Here is an 18,963-nt window from a genome sequence, read left to right on the forward strand (position 1 = left end):
ATATTTGTTGAGTCAGAAGAACTTAAGAATTTGTGATTTAAACAAGGGATAGTAGAGCTTGGTGTGTTCACAGAGCTCACACCAGAATTGCTGTCCTTGCTTTGTGGAAGAAGAGGCTGGATCAGAGGAGAGTGACTTTCTGAAGGTCAACCAGTAGTTCAGTGACAAAGAGGACTCCTGATTCCTAGTCCAGCATTTGGGCACTATTTCACACTGTTGATTGCCTATCAGACAACAGCTGGAGAAAGGACAAATTATTCGCTCTTCCAAGAGTAAGAAAGATTCTATAACTAGCCCAGAGACTCAGGGCTCATTCAGTCTCCAGGCCATGATGCTCAGCAGACAAGGAACTGTGTACTGAACCTAGTTTGTTAAGGTTTTGAAAAGCACAGCTACCGGCCCTTCCTGGCAATTTGGACAAAACTTGAATGTCTTTTTATCTTATTCTGTATTGCTGACAGCAGAATTGCCTCAAGGAAAAGAGGAACTCGGGCATAATCACAGCATGGCTATAGTCAGTCATGAGGTATTTCGAGTTATTCCTGAAGTTGGTATTTTCAAGCACATTTAGTTTTGCCTGACTTGTCTGTTTTGATGCACAAGTTCTGTTTACATTTTAAAGTGATAATGAGATTGAAATTTCTGCTCTTCTACTCCAAGTCAAAGCTCACCTTTTCGAATTAGGAGCAGTAGTGAAAAGAGTTTAAACGCTTTGAAATGTGAGTGGAGTGCTCAGCTATCCTGGCCACATGCTGGATGATTAAATGTGTGACAGGAAGAAGAAATTTCCTGCCCTCAAAAAAATGCATCTTTCACAATCATTGTGGTCATGAAATTTATTAAAGAATTTACTACTAAGGATCGTTTCATTATTATCTGGAGATGCATCTTTCAGACTGCAATAAATATGAGCAAACTACATAGGTATACATAAAAGAGACCAGGGTCTCCAACGGATATATGGTGACATGTATGATTTGTGATTATACTTCCTGTTGCCCAACAAGACCTTTCTTACATGGCAAACTCTCAGAACAAATTATTCTTTCTTTGTAGGAAGTATAAAATTGGAACACACTATTTCCTTTAGATTAATGTAAGAATCAAAAGAAATACATGTGAATGCATTAGGTGGCTCAAATAGTTTATATTGAAGTTGTTAACAAAAACAGCACCAGTGAATAACAGTGATGTTTTTTGTATAACCTACCAGTGCTACAGACAAAAAATTCAAACCATTGACAGCTTGAAATATGGTAGGTACATATATAGTATGCTATTATACTTTCTGCAAGACAACCAGAACTAAAAGATGTATTTTTATAAGTAATCACCTTTGTTTTTCCAAAACACATAAATCATGTTCGGTTTGCTCTGAAGGTTTTAACATTTCCAAGCACATCTCCAAAAATCCTCTGGAGATCTAATTATTCCAGGATACCACAGAAAAAGTGTTATTACTTATTTGAACTGCTAAAAGTGCTGGCTGGTATACAATGACTTCTCTGTCAGTGTTATTCAGTTTCTGTTCTCTACAGCAAACATAGCTAGGTTTTTATTTTCCCCAGACCTGGGTTCAATTATTTAGCGTGCCCTAGGCTGAAAGAATACCAGGTACATGTAACATCCAATATTTTAAAATAGCAGTAATAATAACTTTTGTTTTTAAAAAAAATGCATAGGTTTTAGTTCAGAACTTAGACCAAGTGAGAAAATTATTCTGATCTAACTTAGCCTAAATGTTGTGATTCTATAATCCTTAGTGGAATTACTCTTCTTTGCATCATTTTAAAGTCAGGAGCCTCCAGTTCCAGATGGAAATGAGGTGTGGAGATTGTAGAATAGCAGATGCTAACAGTTTGTTAGTCTATAGCAGTAGAGAACAGTCTGTTAACAGTCCTGTGTCCTCAGCTCTCACTGCTTCCTTCACAGTAGCTGTTGAAGACAAGTTTTGTCAAAGCTGGATTTCTTTCTGTTCCCACATAATTGCACTGGTAACCTGAGGATGGTTTGGGTTTCTGAGTTAAACAAAATAAGAAGAGTCTAGATATTTCCTTTGTTTAAAATAACTCAATCTTAATTCTATGTGTCTCAGAAAAACTTGGAAAACTTTTCGTCTGTCGTGACTTTTTTAAACTTCACATGTCTTTTGTACTTCAATAGTTCTGCCCAAGACTGGCTTCATCATCATTGTAAAACCGCCCTGTGACATTCGAAATTGTTTGTACATTCATTCTCTGCCATCACCTGCAATGGCCCTTGGCAGTGTAGTTGTTCTTTTTAAGAAGTGGACAGGTGCATGCTGGGGACTGATGTATGGAATTCATGGTACAGATTCCTTTTGCATGAAGAGCATTAACTGCATGACTTTGTTAATCCAGACCTACAATAATGAACCTATAGCCCTGTATCCTTTATACAATGGTCCATCCTATTCCCTCTTGTTCTCCTTGAAAGTCTTTTAGCTGTAGGTATTTTCAAACAATTTGTTATGCATTTCTCCCCACATGATTTTTGTGGTGGTTTTGCACTCAGGCTTCAGTTTTCAGTGAATTAGTTCTTGTTTTCAGGAAATGTAGACTCAAATACATATCAGAAATGAAGAAGAAGTAATTCTGAAGAAAAGAGCCATACACAGTGTTACATATCACTGATTAAATGGATTCCAAAAATAGTCACCATCAGGTATTCCATGTTATTTGTGACCTGACAGTTAGACACCTAATAGAATGTTGGAAAGGGCCAGAATATGTAATCTTTATAGAAATAAGAATAGTTTGTCCTGTAATAATCTAACTCTCCATATCTCCTACTGACAGCAGCTATTGCAAATGCTTCACTCTCTGAGTTTTCTCTTTCTTTGGTGTTTGGTGTTCACTTGTTTCTTTGTTTGTTTTTTCTGGAATAGTTAGCTTTCTGACACAATTCTTATGAAGAAAGTGATGTAAGGGATCTTGGCCTCCTTCTTAAACAAGAACTAGACATTATCTATAGCAAAATTTAGGTTATCCTAGAGAGGAAAATTGGATTCTAGTGGCCTTGCCAGCACAAATCAGAAGAGAACCACAGACCTGAATTCAAATCAGGTCATGTGCGTACAGGAATGGTAAGTGCCATGTTTGTAGAGCAAGATAATTTACAGACCGACCTAGACCAAAATGTGTCCCTAAAAATGGCATTTTGAAGAAACACGGACTTGTTTTGAGACTCATTCAGTAAGAAAGCAAAGACACTGTTGGCAAAGAATGAATGTCTCCACGGATGAGGCATCTACCACCTCCCTGGGCAACCTGTGCCAGTGTTCCACCACCCTCATTGTAAAAACCTTCTTCCTTCTATCTAGTCTAAATCTATCTTTTTTATTTTAAAACCATTACTCCTTGTCGTCTCACAACAGGACTACTAAAAATGTTGCCCCCACCTTTCTTATGAGCTCCCTTTGAGTATTGAAAGGCTGGAATCTCCAGTTCATGCAATGTTTGAGACAGTCTAGGACATGTTGCTAGTCACCTGTGTTACTTCTGCAGATTACAAGTGTGACCTCTTTTAAATATTAATGCTTAAAGAATTATTCAGAAAAGTAAAATATATGTGTACACTCCAAAGATTCTTCATAATGCGTTTAAATTAAACAATTGAATGCAGCATTTTTCCTTCAGTCTACTAACAATCTAGGTCAAACCAGAGCCAATTTGTTTACTAAAACATCCAAATGTTCACCAAAGCTGTTAATGACGACACCAGCTTTCAGAATTAGAGAATACAATAAACACAATATTCATTGAAGCATTGTGTTCAAATTAATATTTCACATGCCAGCTCCCCAAATCCTGCATGCACTGAGGTTATCGGAGAAATCTGAAATTTATACACTGGACCACTGAACATTGGGTCTTTGTACTCCGAAAGTCCCTGTGCCCTTTCTTATTTTTTTTCTCAATTTTCTTAAAGTCACACAGGAAATCTGTACCAAGGCAAGGAACTGAACTTCAAATCAGCTCATGTGGCACTTTGACCACTGATCTTTCCTTCTTCCCCAGGTATGTGTTTTTTCTTGAAAAGGCTTTTGAGAATGTGAACTTATAACAACAAACATCGTACAAGCACTAAAATAGACCGACTTTTTCTCTGGAATCTAATAGAATAAAGCTGTTGTCTCAAATCAGCATTTCTCAGGAAAAGTGGGTATATAAATATTTAGAGAGAAGATTCACTGTTAAGTATCATCCACAAGAGGTAGCTTTTGTGCTTTCTCAAAGGTCGCCTTTCTCCCCACGCTATTACGCAGCAATTTGTGACCAGTTACATACTTTACTGCTGGCCTATCGTATTATTTCAGAATGCTGCATATCTTTTGCTTTGCAATAAAAGGCCTAAAAGAAACAGGAATGTATTAATTGACAAATTCACCTTTAACTATTCCCACCAAGGGAGGAGCTTTGCCAGGCACGCATTTTGGTCGAGTAAAATATTTCAGGAACCAATTTCTCTGTATTTGGAGAAACATTTAAAAAGAAATGGAAACATTTACCTTAGCTGATGTTTCAAACCAGCCCACGAAACCATTCTCTTTGCAGAACTGATCCATCTTGATGCCGTTGTTCATAAGAACATCTATTCCCTGGTCACACTTGTTTGCTAAGAGGACTGCTGGCACAGGTTTGCCATTTGGAAGAACCAACTTAGAGTCCAAATCCTCTTTCCATTTTGTCACTGCTTCAAACGTTGCAGGTCTTGTAATATCAAAGACAATAAATGCCCCCATGGCCTCTCTGTAATATACCCTGGTCATGTTTCCAAATCTTTCCTGACCTGTAATGAAGAAAGTAGGAGGGGAAGAAGTCACCACCTTATAAAAAATGACAGTTTCCAATTGAGGTCAATATTTCAAATAGAGATTTACTAAGAGACTGTTACCGATGGTAGAACTTCATTTTTTAAGTCTCTGGAAAGCTACTCTCTGTCTAAATAATGATGAGTACCATACTCATTTGTATGAAAATGCAAGAGTATAGCATGAAAAAGGAGTTGTAAAGCAAATATCCAAGGAAGTTTAATAACTTCATGACAAGCTTGAACTTCAGTGTAGAGTCTTACGAAGCTGGCAGATTGGTCTTGATGTACATTATAGGACTTCAAACAGGAATCAAAACAAATCCATGTTCTAGATTGGAAGCTCCTTGATACTATAATACTTTGTGAGAAACATCTAATACAACTGGTCTTCTCATATATGAAGAGGATCCTGCATATTCTCATGCAAAAGTAAGCTCTGGAGCCATACTGGCAATTAGAGTCATTATGAATTTACTTTTACTGGCAAACTAAAACACAGGAGTGAGAAAGGTGAGTTTAAAGTTTATAAACATGCAAAGTACTCTAAGAAATAGCCTATCAGTTATAATATGAAGAGTTGTATTGCTCCAGTCAAAATTTCTGGGAGATGTTTCACATTAAATCTGTTCAGAAGACTTATGGTTTTATTTGCTGAATTCAAAGTGTTTTCTTGGAAGTTATTTACAGTATTTTTAAGCTATTAATAACATATTGTTATATTTGAACATGAACATTTGTAATTATCTATCATTTTATATGTTTAAGATTGTAAAAATTAACACAGTTGCCATCACGATGTGGTATGTTGACCAGCTGTGAGTTTCTTAATATATATGCTGTTTTCATGGGAACTTAGAAAAAAATGTTTCAAAGAACAGAAAAAAATTACACAGGATTTTTCTTGAAGTGAAAACAATAGAATTTACATCGATGTCTACTGCTGAGCTGTGATCTGAAAATGAAGAATTATAAATTCCTGAAACATCTCACGATTACAGCAATCTTTAAGCAAGATAACTCTTGTATTTAATTATATCACTACATATCTGAGAAAAGGTGCTATGAAAATAGAAAACATTCAATGGAAACGTGTTCCTAGCCTTACTTTCTCAACGTGAATAGCTTTGAGTAGGTTAGGAAGACAAGAAGATTGGTAGTCTGCCTTTGACCCCAGGAAGGTTACCTGTGGAGGTTTTATCTGATGGAAATTGTGCTGTCAAATGCAAGGTTGGGTTGAAAATTGAAGAGTGCTGATTACTGGGCTTCTAGACCATGTAGTTTCATTTAACGGAAATAGCATTGAATGCACTTATGGAGTCCAAGCCATCTGTTTGGGATGTTTATCTTTGGTTTTATGCACTAGCTGTTGCAGCAGGATGAAAGTCATTCACATGATACAGAAACCGAAAGTGTATATCTGTCTTCTCCAAATTCATATTAGAATTTTTTTTTTTTTTTGCTTTAAACAAACACTGTGTCCCACTGAAGAAGCAAGATAGAAATATATAATTTCTGAGAGATATGAAAATTTCTTATGGTTGTACTTTACTAAAATGTCTTATGATTCCTATCAGTGGGCTAATCAGATGAATGTCTAAGTCATGTGCTATTCAATAATCTCCTTGTTGAGAACTTATTTTTTCATCTGCAAGAAGGTGCCTTCAAACAGAAGTCAAGGTCTGATTAGAAACTTAACAGTGAGGCAAGCAGCAACATGTATAACTAGGTTTCAGTGCATATTCTGTGTTACTTTTTACTTCTCATGCAAAGTTCTTGAGATGCTTGCACTGTAGATCAGATGTAGATGATGTAAGAACAGCTAAACTTGGGCCTTACACATATTAATTGAAACACAGATCTCTTAAATAGGTGGGACATGTCGCAGAACATTAATTAAATTATTCATTTGCATCATAAAATCATTCATCAGAAACTATAAAAGTTATTAGAGAAATAAAAGGCTCTTATGATGTGATCTTTTGGCTAGTAGTGGCCCACAAAGTTTGGACAAAGTGTATGACACTGATTCCTCCTGCTTACAGCTTTTTTTGCACAGATCTGGGTCTTTCACTGCACAGAAAACCCATCATTTTTGTAAAAGGGATGGTGACTTAACAACTTCCCTTGGCAGCCTGTTTCAATGCCTGACAATCTTTCTGGAAATAAGTTTTTCCTAACATTCAATCTGAATATCCCATGGCGCAGCTTTCATCCTGTCACTCGTTACTTAGGAGAAGAGACTGGCCTCCACCTCACTACAGCCTCCTTTCAGGTAGTTGCAGACAGTGATAAGGTCTCCCCTCAGCCTCCTGTTCTCCAGCTAAACAGCCTCAGTTCCCTCAGCTGCTCCTCCTAAGATTAGGGTGCCTTTGTCATCACAGATTGAGAAGAGATATCTAGAGGCCATCTTCTCAGCAAGGGCAGATATTCAAGAGTGGTCACACAAGCTTCATTATGGAGGTTTTAATCTTTGCCCTCAGGTGAGCCCAGGGTGAGTAGCTTATACTTAGATGGTTCAGTACAAGATATTTAACTGTGAAACCAGATGAATCCTACCCCACTTTGAAGTGAACCCAGTGAGAGCAAGATGCCAAAGCAAAAATACATCCATGAAAGACAAGGACTCCCTGTCTGAATGGCACCTGCCTGCAGCAGGGGAAGGTATCATTTCATGGGCTTAAACTAATCAACAGCTGAATTGTCATAGTTTTTAAAAATGAACTCCACATATATTTGACAGCATGACTTGTAAGGAAATCTACTATTTTCACTAACCATTATCATCTCTGATGAAATTATAAAAAACAATTATATAGTGCTAAAACTCAGACAATTTCTATCATATCACCTACAGTATCTGCAATATAGTACAAGACAAAAAAAAAATTATTAAAACTGCTTAATGCCCAGTCTCACAACGAGTTTTACTTCTTGCCACCATCCCTCATCCTGGGAAGCAAAAGCTCCTGGCAACCACCATGCTTTACAGAGGACCTTCAGCCAACACTGAGAAGCTGGAAATTGTGGAGAAGATGGAAACACCTTTTACCTTTCACTTCAAAACAACTTTCAGGATTTTTACCCTTGAATTCACGTCATTGTCTTCATAGATTGAAACTTAAGCAAGCCTTGAGGTGCTATTCACCACTCCAGAATGTGGAAAAGCTGACTATAAGCAGGATCAGGCCCATGCATCCCACCACAAATCAATACTGAAATAAACCCACCACATCCAGGGACTTATTTATGTTTGCAGAACAGTAATTTCAGGGTAACTTAGCCTAGAAATCACCATGACTATCTTATTTATGCATATGTACTGCAATGCTTAGCAGCCACTAAAAGCCTAAACTGCTGAGGATGTGCTGTGCCTGGCATTAGTGAACAGTCCATTTACTCCTTCTGAAAAATAAGTCTTAAAAGCTTCACAACTGCAGAGACATTTGCCTGTATCTGTGCAAAGATTGATGTTTCTGAAGGTAAAAGTTGCAGGGAAAGGAAATGAAACTGTTCTTTCACCACTGGTATGGTCTCCAATGCATTGGTCCATCTCTTCACAAGATGAGAACCCGCCTTGTAAAAGCAAATCAATGTATTTTTGGCAGCAGTGAATAATCCAGCCCACACATACACAGGAGGAGGGATAAGGGTGATGCTGACAAGGCTGTGAAAAATTAGCAGGGAAGGGGGAAGGCTCTGAAGTGCTGCTCTCTGCCCTCCGTTGCGCTCGCAGAGATGCTCCCTGCAGTAAATCTGCAGCTCAAACTGGTCTTCAGAGAAATCTCAGCCTCTGTAGACACGAAACACAGGCAGTAGCACTGAGAGCAGACTTGGAGAGATGTGAGTAAGAAATACACACGGATCTGCTGGCTGCAATAGTTTGTTTCTTCAAAAGCAGCCCCAGCCTGCGTCTGCAGAGCCACCCCTACCACAACAGCCTTGTTCAAAATACGATTAAGAGTTTCTTTTAAAGCTTTCCTTCTAACAATATGTAAATTAACTTCAGGAATACTCCTACAGAGGCAGCAGAAATATATGGAAACAAACAAAAAAATTGACTGAGGAGTGAGATTTAAAGATGTGTGCCACAGCAGTTTAGGTGATGGCACACTTAACAGGGACATGAACGCCAAAACTAGAATTTGGGAGATTCGATAAAATGGAACTGTTGCAAGGAAATTAAAGACAATGGGAGTTTTACCATGTATATCTCCTCCCAAACACAACAGTGAAAATTCAGTCACTTGAAACTTAGGCACTTCACTGAATCAGATGTAAATTCATAGATTTTAATGCCAGTGTGTTGTTACAGCTATCATAACATCATAAACCATGAAGCTTTGTCCAATTATTCCTGTCTAACACCCATAGCTTCAGGAATATATTATCTGTTTAAAAATCCCTAGTCTTAATGTAATAATGTGATGCAGAACCTACCTTATCCCCGACTTAATTTTTCTAATGCTTAGTTATCCTTATTGCTCAGCATTATCTTTCATCTAAATAAATACAGTTTCAGCATTTAGCTTCTAGATCTTACTATAGTTTTGTTTACCAAATTAAAGAATAGAGAAAAATATGTTACAGATATATAAACTATATTTAATTATGAAATTAAATGGTACTAGATGACATTTGCTTTTTCTTCCTATGTCTGTAAGGGTAAACAAAGGTAAACTTCTTGGTCCTACCATGGCTAGAGTATGTCACCCCTGCCATGAAGCCACCACATATGTCAATATAGACAAGCTCGACACTAATTTTACTCAAAACATTGTTAATAAAGCTATTTCTAGATTGTTAAACAATTTACTACCCCTGATCCACATAGTGAAGTGTAAGGAAGAGTACACATTACACTGAGTAGTAAGTTTACTTGCTGTGTAATGGAGGGAGAGGAAAGGATGTAAGAGTTAAAATGATACCTGATACACACACACAAACACATATATATTCATATATTGATACACTTGTAGCATTTGCTTCAATTCCAGATGTCCTAAATGCTAAGCCAACATCCTACAGCTTGGTTAGAAACTGAAAATTTATTGGTTTTATTCCTAAAACTAAACATCACCAGAGATTCTATCAGAAGAGAGAGGATATTCTGAGACTAGAAATTTTATTTTCCTCATTCTTATCCTTTGTGTTTTGCAAGTGGTGGCATATGACCAGCCGCAGACGGGATAAAACGCTTCCATTCCTTCTATATTTCCAATTGGTTTTACTTCACTTTCATTTTTGAATAACTTTTTCTCACCAGTCAGATGCCTTATTGGTGACGACTTCTATGCCGGCAACACCCTGATCTGAATTCAGCGTGTTGCTCACGGAAATTATTTTCCATGTATAGCCATCAGCAGCTAAAGCTCCTCACACAGAAGCCATTAAAACTGAGACAGCAACTCTTTTTATCACTGACCACTGTCTTGACCTTCACAGAGATGCTTTGAATTGAGCAATTCATATGAAATTTAGTACTACGCTGTAATTCTCTCCATCATGTGTGATAACTCAGAAAGCATGCTAGTCATTCAGCACTACAGCTTGGTGTAATTGCTTCTGCAGCCTGACTGAAAGCTACATCATATGATCTGCCAGCACATGATTAGTAGCGTAATAAATCTCTGAAACAAGGCATGCAAAATACATTCTTTAAGTCGCTGATGCATTCAGAATTTACTATTAAATGTTTTTTCTCATGCAGAAAAGTTTTGCAGGATGTGTATGTATTTGTTGTTCTAATCAGTCACTGGTAAGCAATAAGGCCAACGCTTTCCCCATTATTTCAACTTCATAAAGAGAACTGAACATGTATGTATTTAGTAGCATAAACCCACGAGGCCACACTAATGTGTGAGAAAATTGAGGTTATGCATGTTTTGCGTAAAGCAGTGTTGTTGCATAAATTTTAGTACCTTGGTGCCAAATTTGGAGCTCAGACATGAGGCAGCTCGGTGCAGAAGAAAGGCACTCCCTCCGCCAAGAAGAATGTCAAGAATTTTTTCATTTCACTAGTTTTACTGGGTGCTGTTCCAGACTAGATCACTGAACCCACAGCTCAGGCCACAAGCTGGCACAGTTACCTAACAGCTGATATTATGTTCACCTCTATTCAGTACTTAACAAATGTAACTTTTTAAATTAATTGAGTTTTTAAAACACCCTCCTTTTTTCTGTATGCTATTATGGTATAGCTGTACTTGAATTCCTACATACATGAGATGAAAAATCATTATTTACAGCATGCAAAATATGCCTTCAAGATCAACTTCTGCTTTGTGGACCGAGTAAAAATTATTAATTCCTAGTGATAGCAGTGGCAAAAATAAAAAGTTTTGGTTTTACTTGGAAGACAAATATAAAAATCCAAAGCAGTGAAAATGACAGTGTTAAATTCTGTGGTTTTAATTATGTAAGCATGCAATAATAGCTGGAATTCTTTAGTATTTTTCTCCCATCACAGAGTAAATTATCTTTTTTTTACTTGGTATGGAATAAGGACAAGTAAACATAAGTAAATACATTTGAACAACCAGGATTATTGCCAAATAGAAACACTTCTCTTTTCAAAGCATGTCAGAAGTTGTTTACATTTCACTGGGCTAAGGAAGGTAGGTAGGAAAAAGGAAGGAAAGGAAGAAGGATGATATTTTGATAAAGTAATTCAGTGATATTTTTTCTTTTTTCTTTTTAATGATTAAAATAATTTCAACTATCTTATCGAAACCCTCATCTCTGCCACCAAATTAAATAGATATAACTGGAAATTCTTGTCACTCTCCCTCCCATCACAGAGATCTGTTAGTCTAATGAGGGAAGAACTGGGGCACTTGGAAAGAGGTGTCTGTGTCCCTACATGCGTCTAAGGGCTTGAGAGAAAAACCAGACAGGGCAGGTTTCACTCTGACACCTCTTGTTGGGGGTTCTGCTGAGTTTAGGGAAACTCTGAAATTTCAGTCTGTTTTCTCTCCTCAATCTCCTCTCACTCACTGCACAGGCACTGGTAGTTTCCAACTTAAAGATTAATACAGTTTGAGTCTATATTTTGCATTGTCACTGGATGAGTTACGGGGTTCTCCTCTTTACTCACCCGCAATATCCCAGAGCTGCAGCCGTACCACGGTCTCAGCATCCCAGCTCAGCACCTTCAAGGCAAAGTCCACCCCGATGGTGGCCCGGTAGTGGGGGGAGAAGTTCTGGTGGACATAACGTTTGATGATGCTGGTTTTGCCCACTCCCAGGTCCCCGATCACCAGCAGCTTGTAGAGGTGCTCCTTCTGGTTGTGCTTCTGCATCTTTCCTGTGGCTGCGGCTGCTCCCTGCAAACTGATTGCATGCTCTGCCCGAGGAATCCTGCCAGCCCGAGGGGGAGAGAGGGAGTGAGGAACCAGGGAGGGAAGGAGAGAAGGTAGGTGGAGGCTCTTTCCCTTTGTATGGAAGCAGGATCACCAAGTTCAGCAGGCAGCCCTGCTGGGAGATGAAGTAAGCAAGGGACTGGGGGGGAAGAAAGTCTCCCAGAAAGTTTTGTGCGTATGTGTGTAAAGGTCAGCACGAGGTGTGTCTGGGATTAGTCAGACTGCTAAAGACTTTGCAGGAAAATTCATGCAACAGTCCTGTTCCCTGCTTTAGTCCTTGCTGGAAGGATGGTGTTTCTGTTGTGAACTAGTTTTACATAGTTTTTTTAATCACTGTCTTCTTGGTGATAATTCGTCACTTTATGCTTGTTTCCAGACATCTTTAAAATGCCAGTCACTGAAAAAAAAAAACCAGAAATTGCCTTTCAGAGGTTTCATGCCTCCATTAAAGCGCAAAAATTAAACCAGCGTGAATTAAACTTTGGATGTGATTTGGTTTTAATCAACATAAGTCAGTGTGAATGCAGTTAAATCACTAGAAGTGGCAACTGTAGCAATATAATGCATCTTTACGTGTCAACTCTATGAGGGCTCTATGAATTTAATAATAACAGGTACATTTTAAAATTTCATTAACATAATTCTGACTGTTTGTCTGTACCCACAAGCATGCTCACACATGCTGAATGCAGCACACAGCTTGTTGGGTTTTTGGTTTATTTTTTTTTCATACAACTGGACTCTAAAATGCAAAAAATCCAGATTTATCCCATGACTCCAATAATCAGAAGTTATGAAAGCATAACAGCGCTAGAGCATATGAATGCCAGTGTCTCAACAGTCCTCTGTTTTCCAAAATAAGTGATATCAAACTTGCAAAAACTGGACATATTTGAGTAAATCATTCCACTGACATGATTGACCCTATATTTAAATGGAGAACACAGTGACAGTTTCAACTTGGCAGCCTAGCTGGAGACCACTATCCATTGCTTGGAGGTGTTTGATTCCTTTAATAGTTCTTACAGTAAAGCCCAGAATTTTAATATTGTGTGAAAGTCATCTGTGAATTATTTTTACATTTACTAATGATCTTGATAAAATAAATTAAAACCCCCCACATTACACACTTATCGAAATGTTATTTTATGGAGTTCTTATCCAACTCTGCACTGAAATGGTATTAGTAATTTGTCATCTATCCAAAAAGTTGGATTTTAGTAGACAAAGAGTTCAGAACACTTCCATTATGCAACCTTTTACAATGAGTCTTTAAACTCAAACTTTAGAGTTTGTATATATATACCCACAAAGTGGAAATGGATGATTTGAGGAGGAAAATATCTTATTTTCCTTAAAACTCTTTATTTTTAATAAGAGACAAATTCTCTGTCCAAAAAAAACCTGTCCTTTGTATCCTTCTTTTTGGGGACAAAAATTTAAAGAGCTTACCCTTGTTAGGTATGGACATTATAAAAGATTGCAATTTGTGAAGTAAACCAGTTCACTCCATAACGTCTTTGCATGATTGAAGCTTATTATTGTTGCTACTGGTTGTGCATGATCTGTGTCAGTTTTGGAGAGGATTGAGCACCCCAGTACTTCTAAGCACTCACAATTCCCCTCTAAAGGTGAAGATTTCCCATTTTAGACATTAAAAAAAAAAAAGAATAGGTTGAGACAATTTAGCAATTTAAGTAATGACAAAAATGGTGTTTTGGACAAGGTTGAAGTTATGTCTGATCTTTTATCCTTCTTTTATAATGGCCAATGCTCAGAGAACAGTGCATGGAAGATCACTGTAAGCAGATATTAGGTAACTGGAGGTCTTAGGCTCTTAGTAAGAGTAGTTAGAGATTGGCCTACACCCAGAAGCATGAGGCTTTACTTCTCTTCCAAAGTTTTTGTCAGCATTAGCTATAATAGCTCTGGATAATCGTGCTAATTGTTTGAGTTTCCCATTCTTCTTTGAACCTGGCTAAATTCTTGACCCCAGCAACACCCTGGTACAATGAGCTCCTCATAGGCTTAATCAAGGTCACCCCAGTATGGTAGGGCTAAAAACAAGGTGTTCAGCGAGGTGTTCAGATGTGGGGTGAGCACGTAGGAGGCTTCTTTGCATTTAGAGGGATGATTTGCTGAGCTGAAGTGAACCATGGACTGAAGCATCTCGGTGAGTGAAAGCCATACCCAGATCTCTGAACTCCACGGTGAATTGGCTTTTATAATCAACATCTGCTGAATGCTCCTGAGGTAGGAGAAGGCCATCAGCCCTCCCTTGCTCCATCTTAGAATCACAGAATGCCCTGAGTTGGAAGGGACCCACAACGATCATTGAGTCCAACCCCTGTCCCTGCACAGGACAACCCCACAGTTCACACCGCGTGTCTGAGGACGTTGTCCAGTCTCTTCTTGAACACTGTCAGGCTTGGGGCCGTGACACCTCCCCGGGGAGCCTATTCCAGAGCTCCAGCAGCCTCTGGGTGAAGAACCTTTTCCTGATGTCCAACCTGAACCTCCCCTGGCACATCTTCCTGCCATTCCCTCGGGTTCTGTCATTGGTTGCCAAAGAGGAGAGATCAGCACCTGCCCTTCTTCCTCTCCTTGTGAGGAAGCTCCCTTCAGTCTCCTCTTCTCCAGGCTGAACAAACCAAGTGACTTCAGCCGCTCCTCATACAGTTTCCTCTCCAAAATCTTTACCAACTTCATAGCCTCTTCTGGACACTCTCCAGCAGCTTTATATCCTTTTTATCTTGTGGCACCCAGAACTGCACACAGTGCTCCAGGTGAGGCTGCACCAGTGCAGAGCAGAGCGGGACAATCACCTCCCTCAACTGGCTTTTTGAAGGTCTGTTCCCACATCCTGAGCTACGTGTCTGTACTGGTTTGGCTTCATCAGCACCTGAAGGCACCAGAGCAGGGAGGTGCAGATGTGTTGCTTATTTGCAGCTCTGCTGCAGGAACAGGCAACGCTGCCATGGGGGAAGGCAGATAATTTGGGCTGGTCATGTATTAAGTGATCACTGCAAGACTTGTTTGATGATGCCAGCTGATCCCTTCAGGCACACAAACCAGGTCACTGTGAGTCAGAGGTTTGCTGCAGACAGAGGTGTTCAGGGAAGCGCCCTTAGCCTGGAGCTGTTGAATACAACCTGTCTTAGCTGAGACCATGGTTAAACACAGCTACCATAAACCATATTAGTTTGCATTTGCCACCCACAGGCAGGTAGTTAGCAAGGCTCAGCTGACAGAGAGTAACTTGTTAAGCTGGGAGGACCAGGCGGTGTCTCTGAGCCTTTATTCTGCTGCTTCAGGTCCTTCAATAATGTCCAGGCAATAAGAACATGTAAACATGTCACCAATTTAGTTGATATTTCTGTTTTTATATGTTGTTTGTCTGTGTTTTCTCTGGTAAAGACATACATTTTGAACTTCATTAAATCAATGTAAACAGTAATTGAAATTCCACATGACATTATGCATATCTATGCTGTTTTAGTTTGTATTTCCTGCCTATCCACCCTGCTATTTGCAACAGCAGTGTCATCTGATGCTTTGCTATCTCTATGTTAATACTTATAATAGTATTAATAGACTATATTAACACTCTATTTTAATTGGCAGGAATTAATACAAACTCTACATGTCCCTCTTGTGAACAATAACATCTAAGAAAATTCTGTCAAACTAAGGGATTACAGACTGTTGGCCTCAGCATAAAAGTGAAACTCATTTTACAGTGAGAGTTTTAATTATGTTGACAGGAATCAAGGACAGCATAACTACATTCTGGATTTTATCACTCCTCTTTGCATGGCATCTACCGCAGAAAAGGACGTCAGTCCTGACTGAGCACCATGGTTGGTACTAACATATCTTTTAAAATTATGTTTCCTGAGATACTGAAAACACAAGGTAATAATTCTTGTCTGAGGAAGAACATTCAAATTATTAGATATTTATGTACTTAAAGGACTGCTATCTAATTATCTAGGGTTTTTACACAATAGCTGTTAATGTTCTACCTGGCAGCTTTGAATGCCTTGAGGGGATTGGCCCATGCCATTGTATTGGTCTTCCTGAATATGATATAATATAAATGACATCATAAGCCAGAGAAATGCTAAATACACATCTGTGTGTGGGTATGCATATATATGTATATACATGTACGCAAATTAATACGATAGATTATAAGACTATTTTATGTCCTGCTTTAAAAATAATTCAAAACATTGACATTCTACACAGTTGGGGTTTTTTTGCCAGGTTTCTGTATCCCAGTTAATCCGGGATATGGAATAAATACTAAGTTGTTAGCTACACAGAAGACTGTTCATCTTTTATTAATATACTGTCTTCCTCATTTCAGTCTTAACATATTCTCTGATTTCGCTATGGGAATAGTCAATCATGGCAAGAATAATATCTTACAGAGAAATACATTGTTTTAACAAAATGTTGCATTTCCCCCAATTTTATTTTTAGAGTAGAAAGACCTAATTAGCTTGGATTTTCCTTTCTTCCATTCCAACAGTTCTTGTGATTAAGACATTCAATTAAAAATTATTATGGGCTCATCAAACATACCCATAGTGGAACAGTTATTGACTCGTCAAACACAGCTAGAGTTATCTTTTGATGAAATTACAATCTTAAGTTACAATTAACTTAGTGTAAAATATACTTTATCAGGAAAGATCCTTCAAGGAATATCTAAACAAATTTTCATGTAACCAATAGCTTTTATGGTCAGATGTCATGCTACTGTTCTGAAATGAGTTATAACTCCTGCACTCAATTTTTCTCACTCATTAAAAGTTCAGTCTACACCATGGCTGAAAGCACTCTATCAATAACATAATACTATGGATTTTACAGGTGTGCCCAAGTGTTACCTCTCAGGAATTATGCTCCAGCTGTCCTGCAAAACAAGATCTGGTTAGCAGGAACAGTCTATGGCAGTGTCTGTTTTATCTCAGAAACTACAATTCTCAAAAACAGCTAAAACCTTAGAACTACATCCCTGTTATAAAAGTGTTAAACAGGAACAAGTTACTGGTCGAGGGTCCAATTTTGCTCCTAGAGCAATGGATCTGTTTCTAGGGTTATAGATCCTGCAAGATCAGATGCCATGGCAAGATAGTATTCAGGGCAAAGAAATAGTGAGAACACAGGGAAAGAGATTCCAAATGTTAACGGCTCATGGGTACATGAATAATTGTATTTAAGGAATGAGAGTTTGTGGCTCTCTCATAATTACAAACCTTTACTCTGAAAAAGGGACCCAGCTTGGCTCCTTATTCTACATTCCAATATACCTTTCATGTCCACCAGCCCTTAACAGAAGCCTCCAGACATCTCAGATGGTTTTGGTTACCTGTGTGAGCATAGTCAGTGCTCAGATGCAAACACATGTTTCTATTCCATCAGACTCAAAAAATACTGATTTTATGTAATTCCCTTTGTAAAGGCTGATTTTATTTATTTTTTTTTTATAGATCCACACCACCTAATAAAATCCAAGTTAAAGTCTACCCTTTGGAGCCTGCGGCGAAATCTTAGATGGGTTGCAGTGTGTTTTACACCAAGTGCACTTGAACAGTCACCTGGGAATACATGAGAACAGTGCAACACAAAAAGCAATAAGAAGAAGGACCAGAATGTCTACCGTAAGTAAAATCTAATAACAGGGCATCAGTAATACTTCAGGAAAAGTAAAGTGGTTTGTCTCTGAAACCAGATGGCAGTGGAAGCATCACACAGCACAGAATTAGACTGAAGTGTGCTGGTTCCAAATGAACATCGCTATGTCTCATATTCAATAAGCAAAGTGCAAGAGTCCTCACTGAGGTTGTAGACTGATCCACCACTCATTGCAGGGTGGCTACTATGGAGCTACCAATAAAAGCCTGGACCAAACTGACAGTGCAGCAGTTTTAACCCCCTTCAGATACTGTGAATTATTTGTGTGATGAGCATCAAAGAGTTACAGTGCTACAGATAGGCATGTTTAGATTCAAGCTAGAAAGTTTCTGATACTCAGCAATCTGTATTATGCCCTCCCATGAGGCTCCATATGCCATCTTCACAGCAGGAGCTTAGAGACTAGTCTACCTTGTCCGCCACAGAGAAAATCTTCTTAAGAATAGGGCTGAATCACATCAGCAAAAGTTTTGTCTGATGTGTGGAGATTTAAGACTGATTCTTGGAGGCTATCAGTCTTTAACGATGCTTCACCCAGCAGCAGCAACTTCATGTGCAGGAATATTTTTTAAGAGTACATCCTAAATTAATATGCATTGGCCTAAATAATTTTCCTTGAAACTGCAAATTTAAACCATGGAACAAAACTATAAATGATACTCCCTTTACCTCATGAAAGTTCATCAGGAGTATATTTTGTAAGTTGTATTCAGTAGAATTTACAATATCACAGAACCACTGAGGTGGGAAGGTACTTCAGGGAATCACTGAGTCCATACCCCCCTGCTCAAAGCCAGGACAGTAAGAACAGGTTGCTCGGAGCCATGTAAAGTTAGGTGTTGAATGTCTTCAGGGATGAAGACTTCACAATTTCTCTGGGCAACGTGTTCCAGTGTTTGACCACACACAGAGCAAAAAGATTTCTTTCATGTTTAAACAGAATTTCCATCTTTTTTCCTGTCTTCTTTACTCAGCCCATCAAGCATACACATCTATAAGACCCTCATGAGCCTTATATTCTCCAGGCTGAACTGTGCCAGCTCTCTTGGGCTCTCCTTGATGC

General features: G+C 38.5%; 1 protein-coding gene and 1 long non-coding RNA gene across 2 annotated transcripts in view; one reads left to right on the forward strand and one right to left on the reverse strand.

The window, feature by feature from the left end:
- Positions 1 to 12,314, reverse strand: part of RAB38 (RAB38, member RAS oncogene family) — a 23,916-nt gene extending 11,602 nt beyond the window's left edge. The window contains exons 1-2 of the mRNA XM_065856049.2: positions 11,930 to 12,314; positions 4,532 to 4,812 (exon numbers count right to left, since the gene is read on the reverse strand). Of these exons, the coding sequence (XP_065712121.1) occupies positions 4,532 to 4,812; positions 11,930 to 12,134 (486 nt within the window). The 5' untranslated portion in view covers positions 12,135 to 12,314. The remainder of the gene's footprint in view (positions 1 to 4,531; positions 4,813 to 11,929) is intronic.
- Positions 12,280 to 17,819, forward strand: LOC139826472 (uncharacterized). The gene is made up of 3 exons (XR_011736555.1): positions 12,280 to 12,321; positions 15,959 to 16,054; positions 17,696 to 17,819. It is a non-coding gene; the product is annotated as an uncharacterized lncRNA (long non-coding RNA).
- The last annotated feature ends 1,144 nt before the right edge of the window (positions 17,820 to 18,963 follow it).

This window comes from Patagioenas fasciata, chromosome 1 (assembly GCF_037038585.1).
Source record: "Patagioenas fasciata isolate bPatFas1 chromosome 1, bPatFas1.hap1, whole genome shotgun sequence".
In the NCBI taxonomy this organism is placed as follows: Eukaryota; Metazoa; Chordata; class Aves; order Columbiformes; family Columbidae; genus Patagioenas; species Patagioenas fasciata.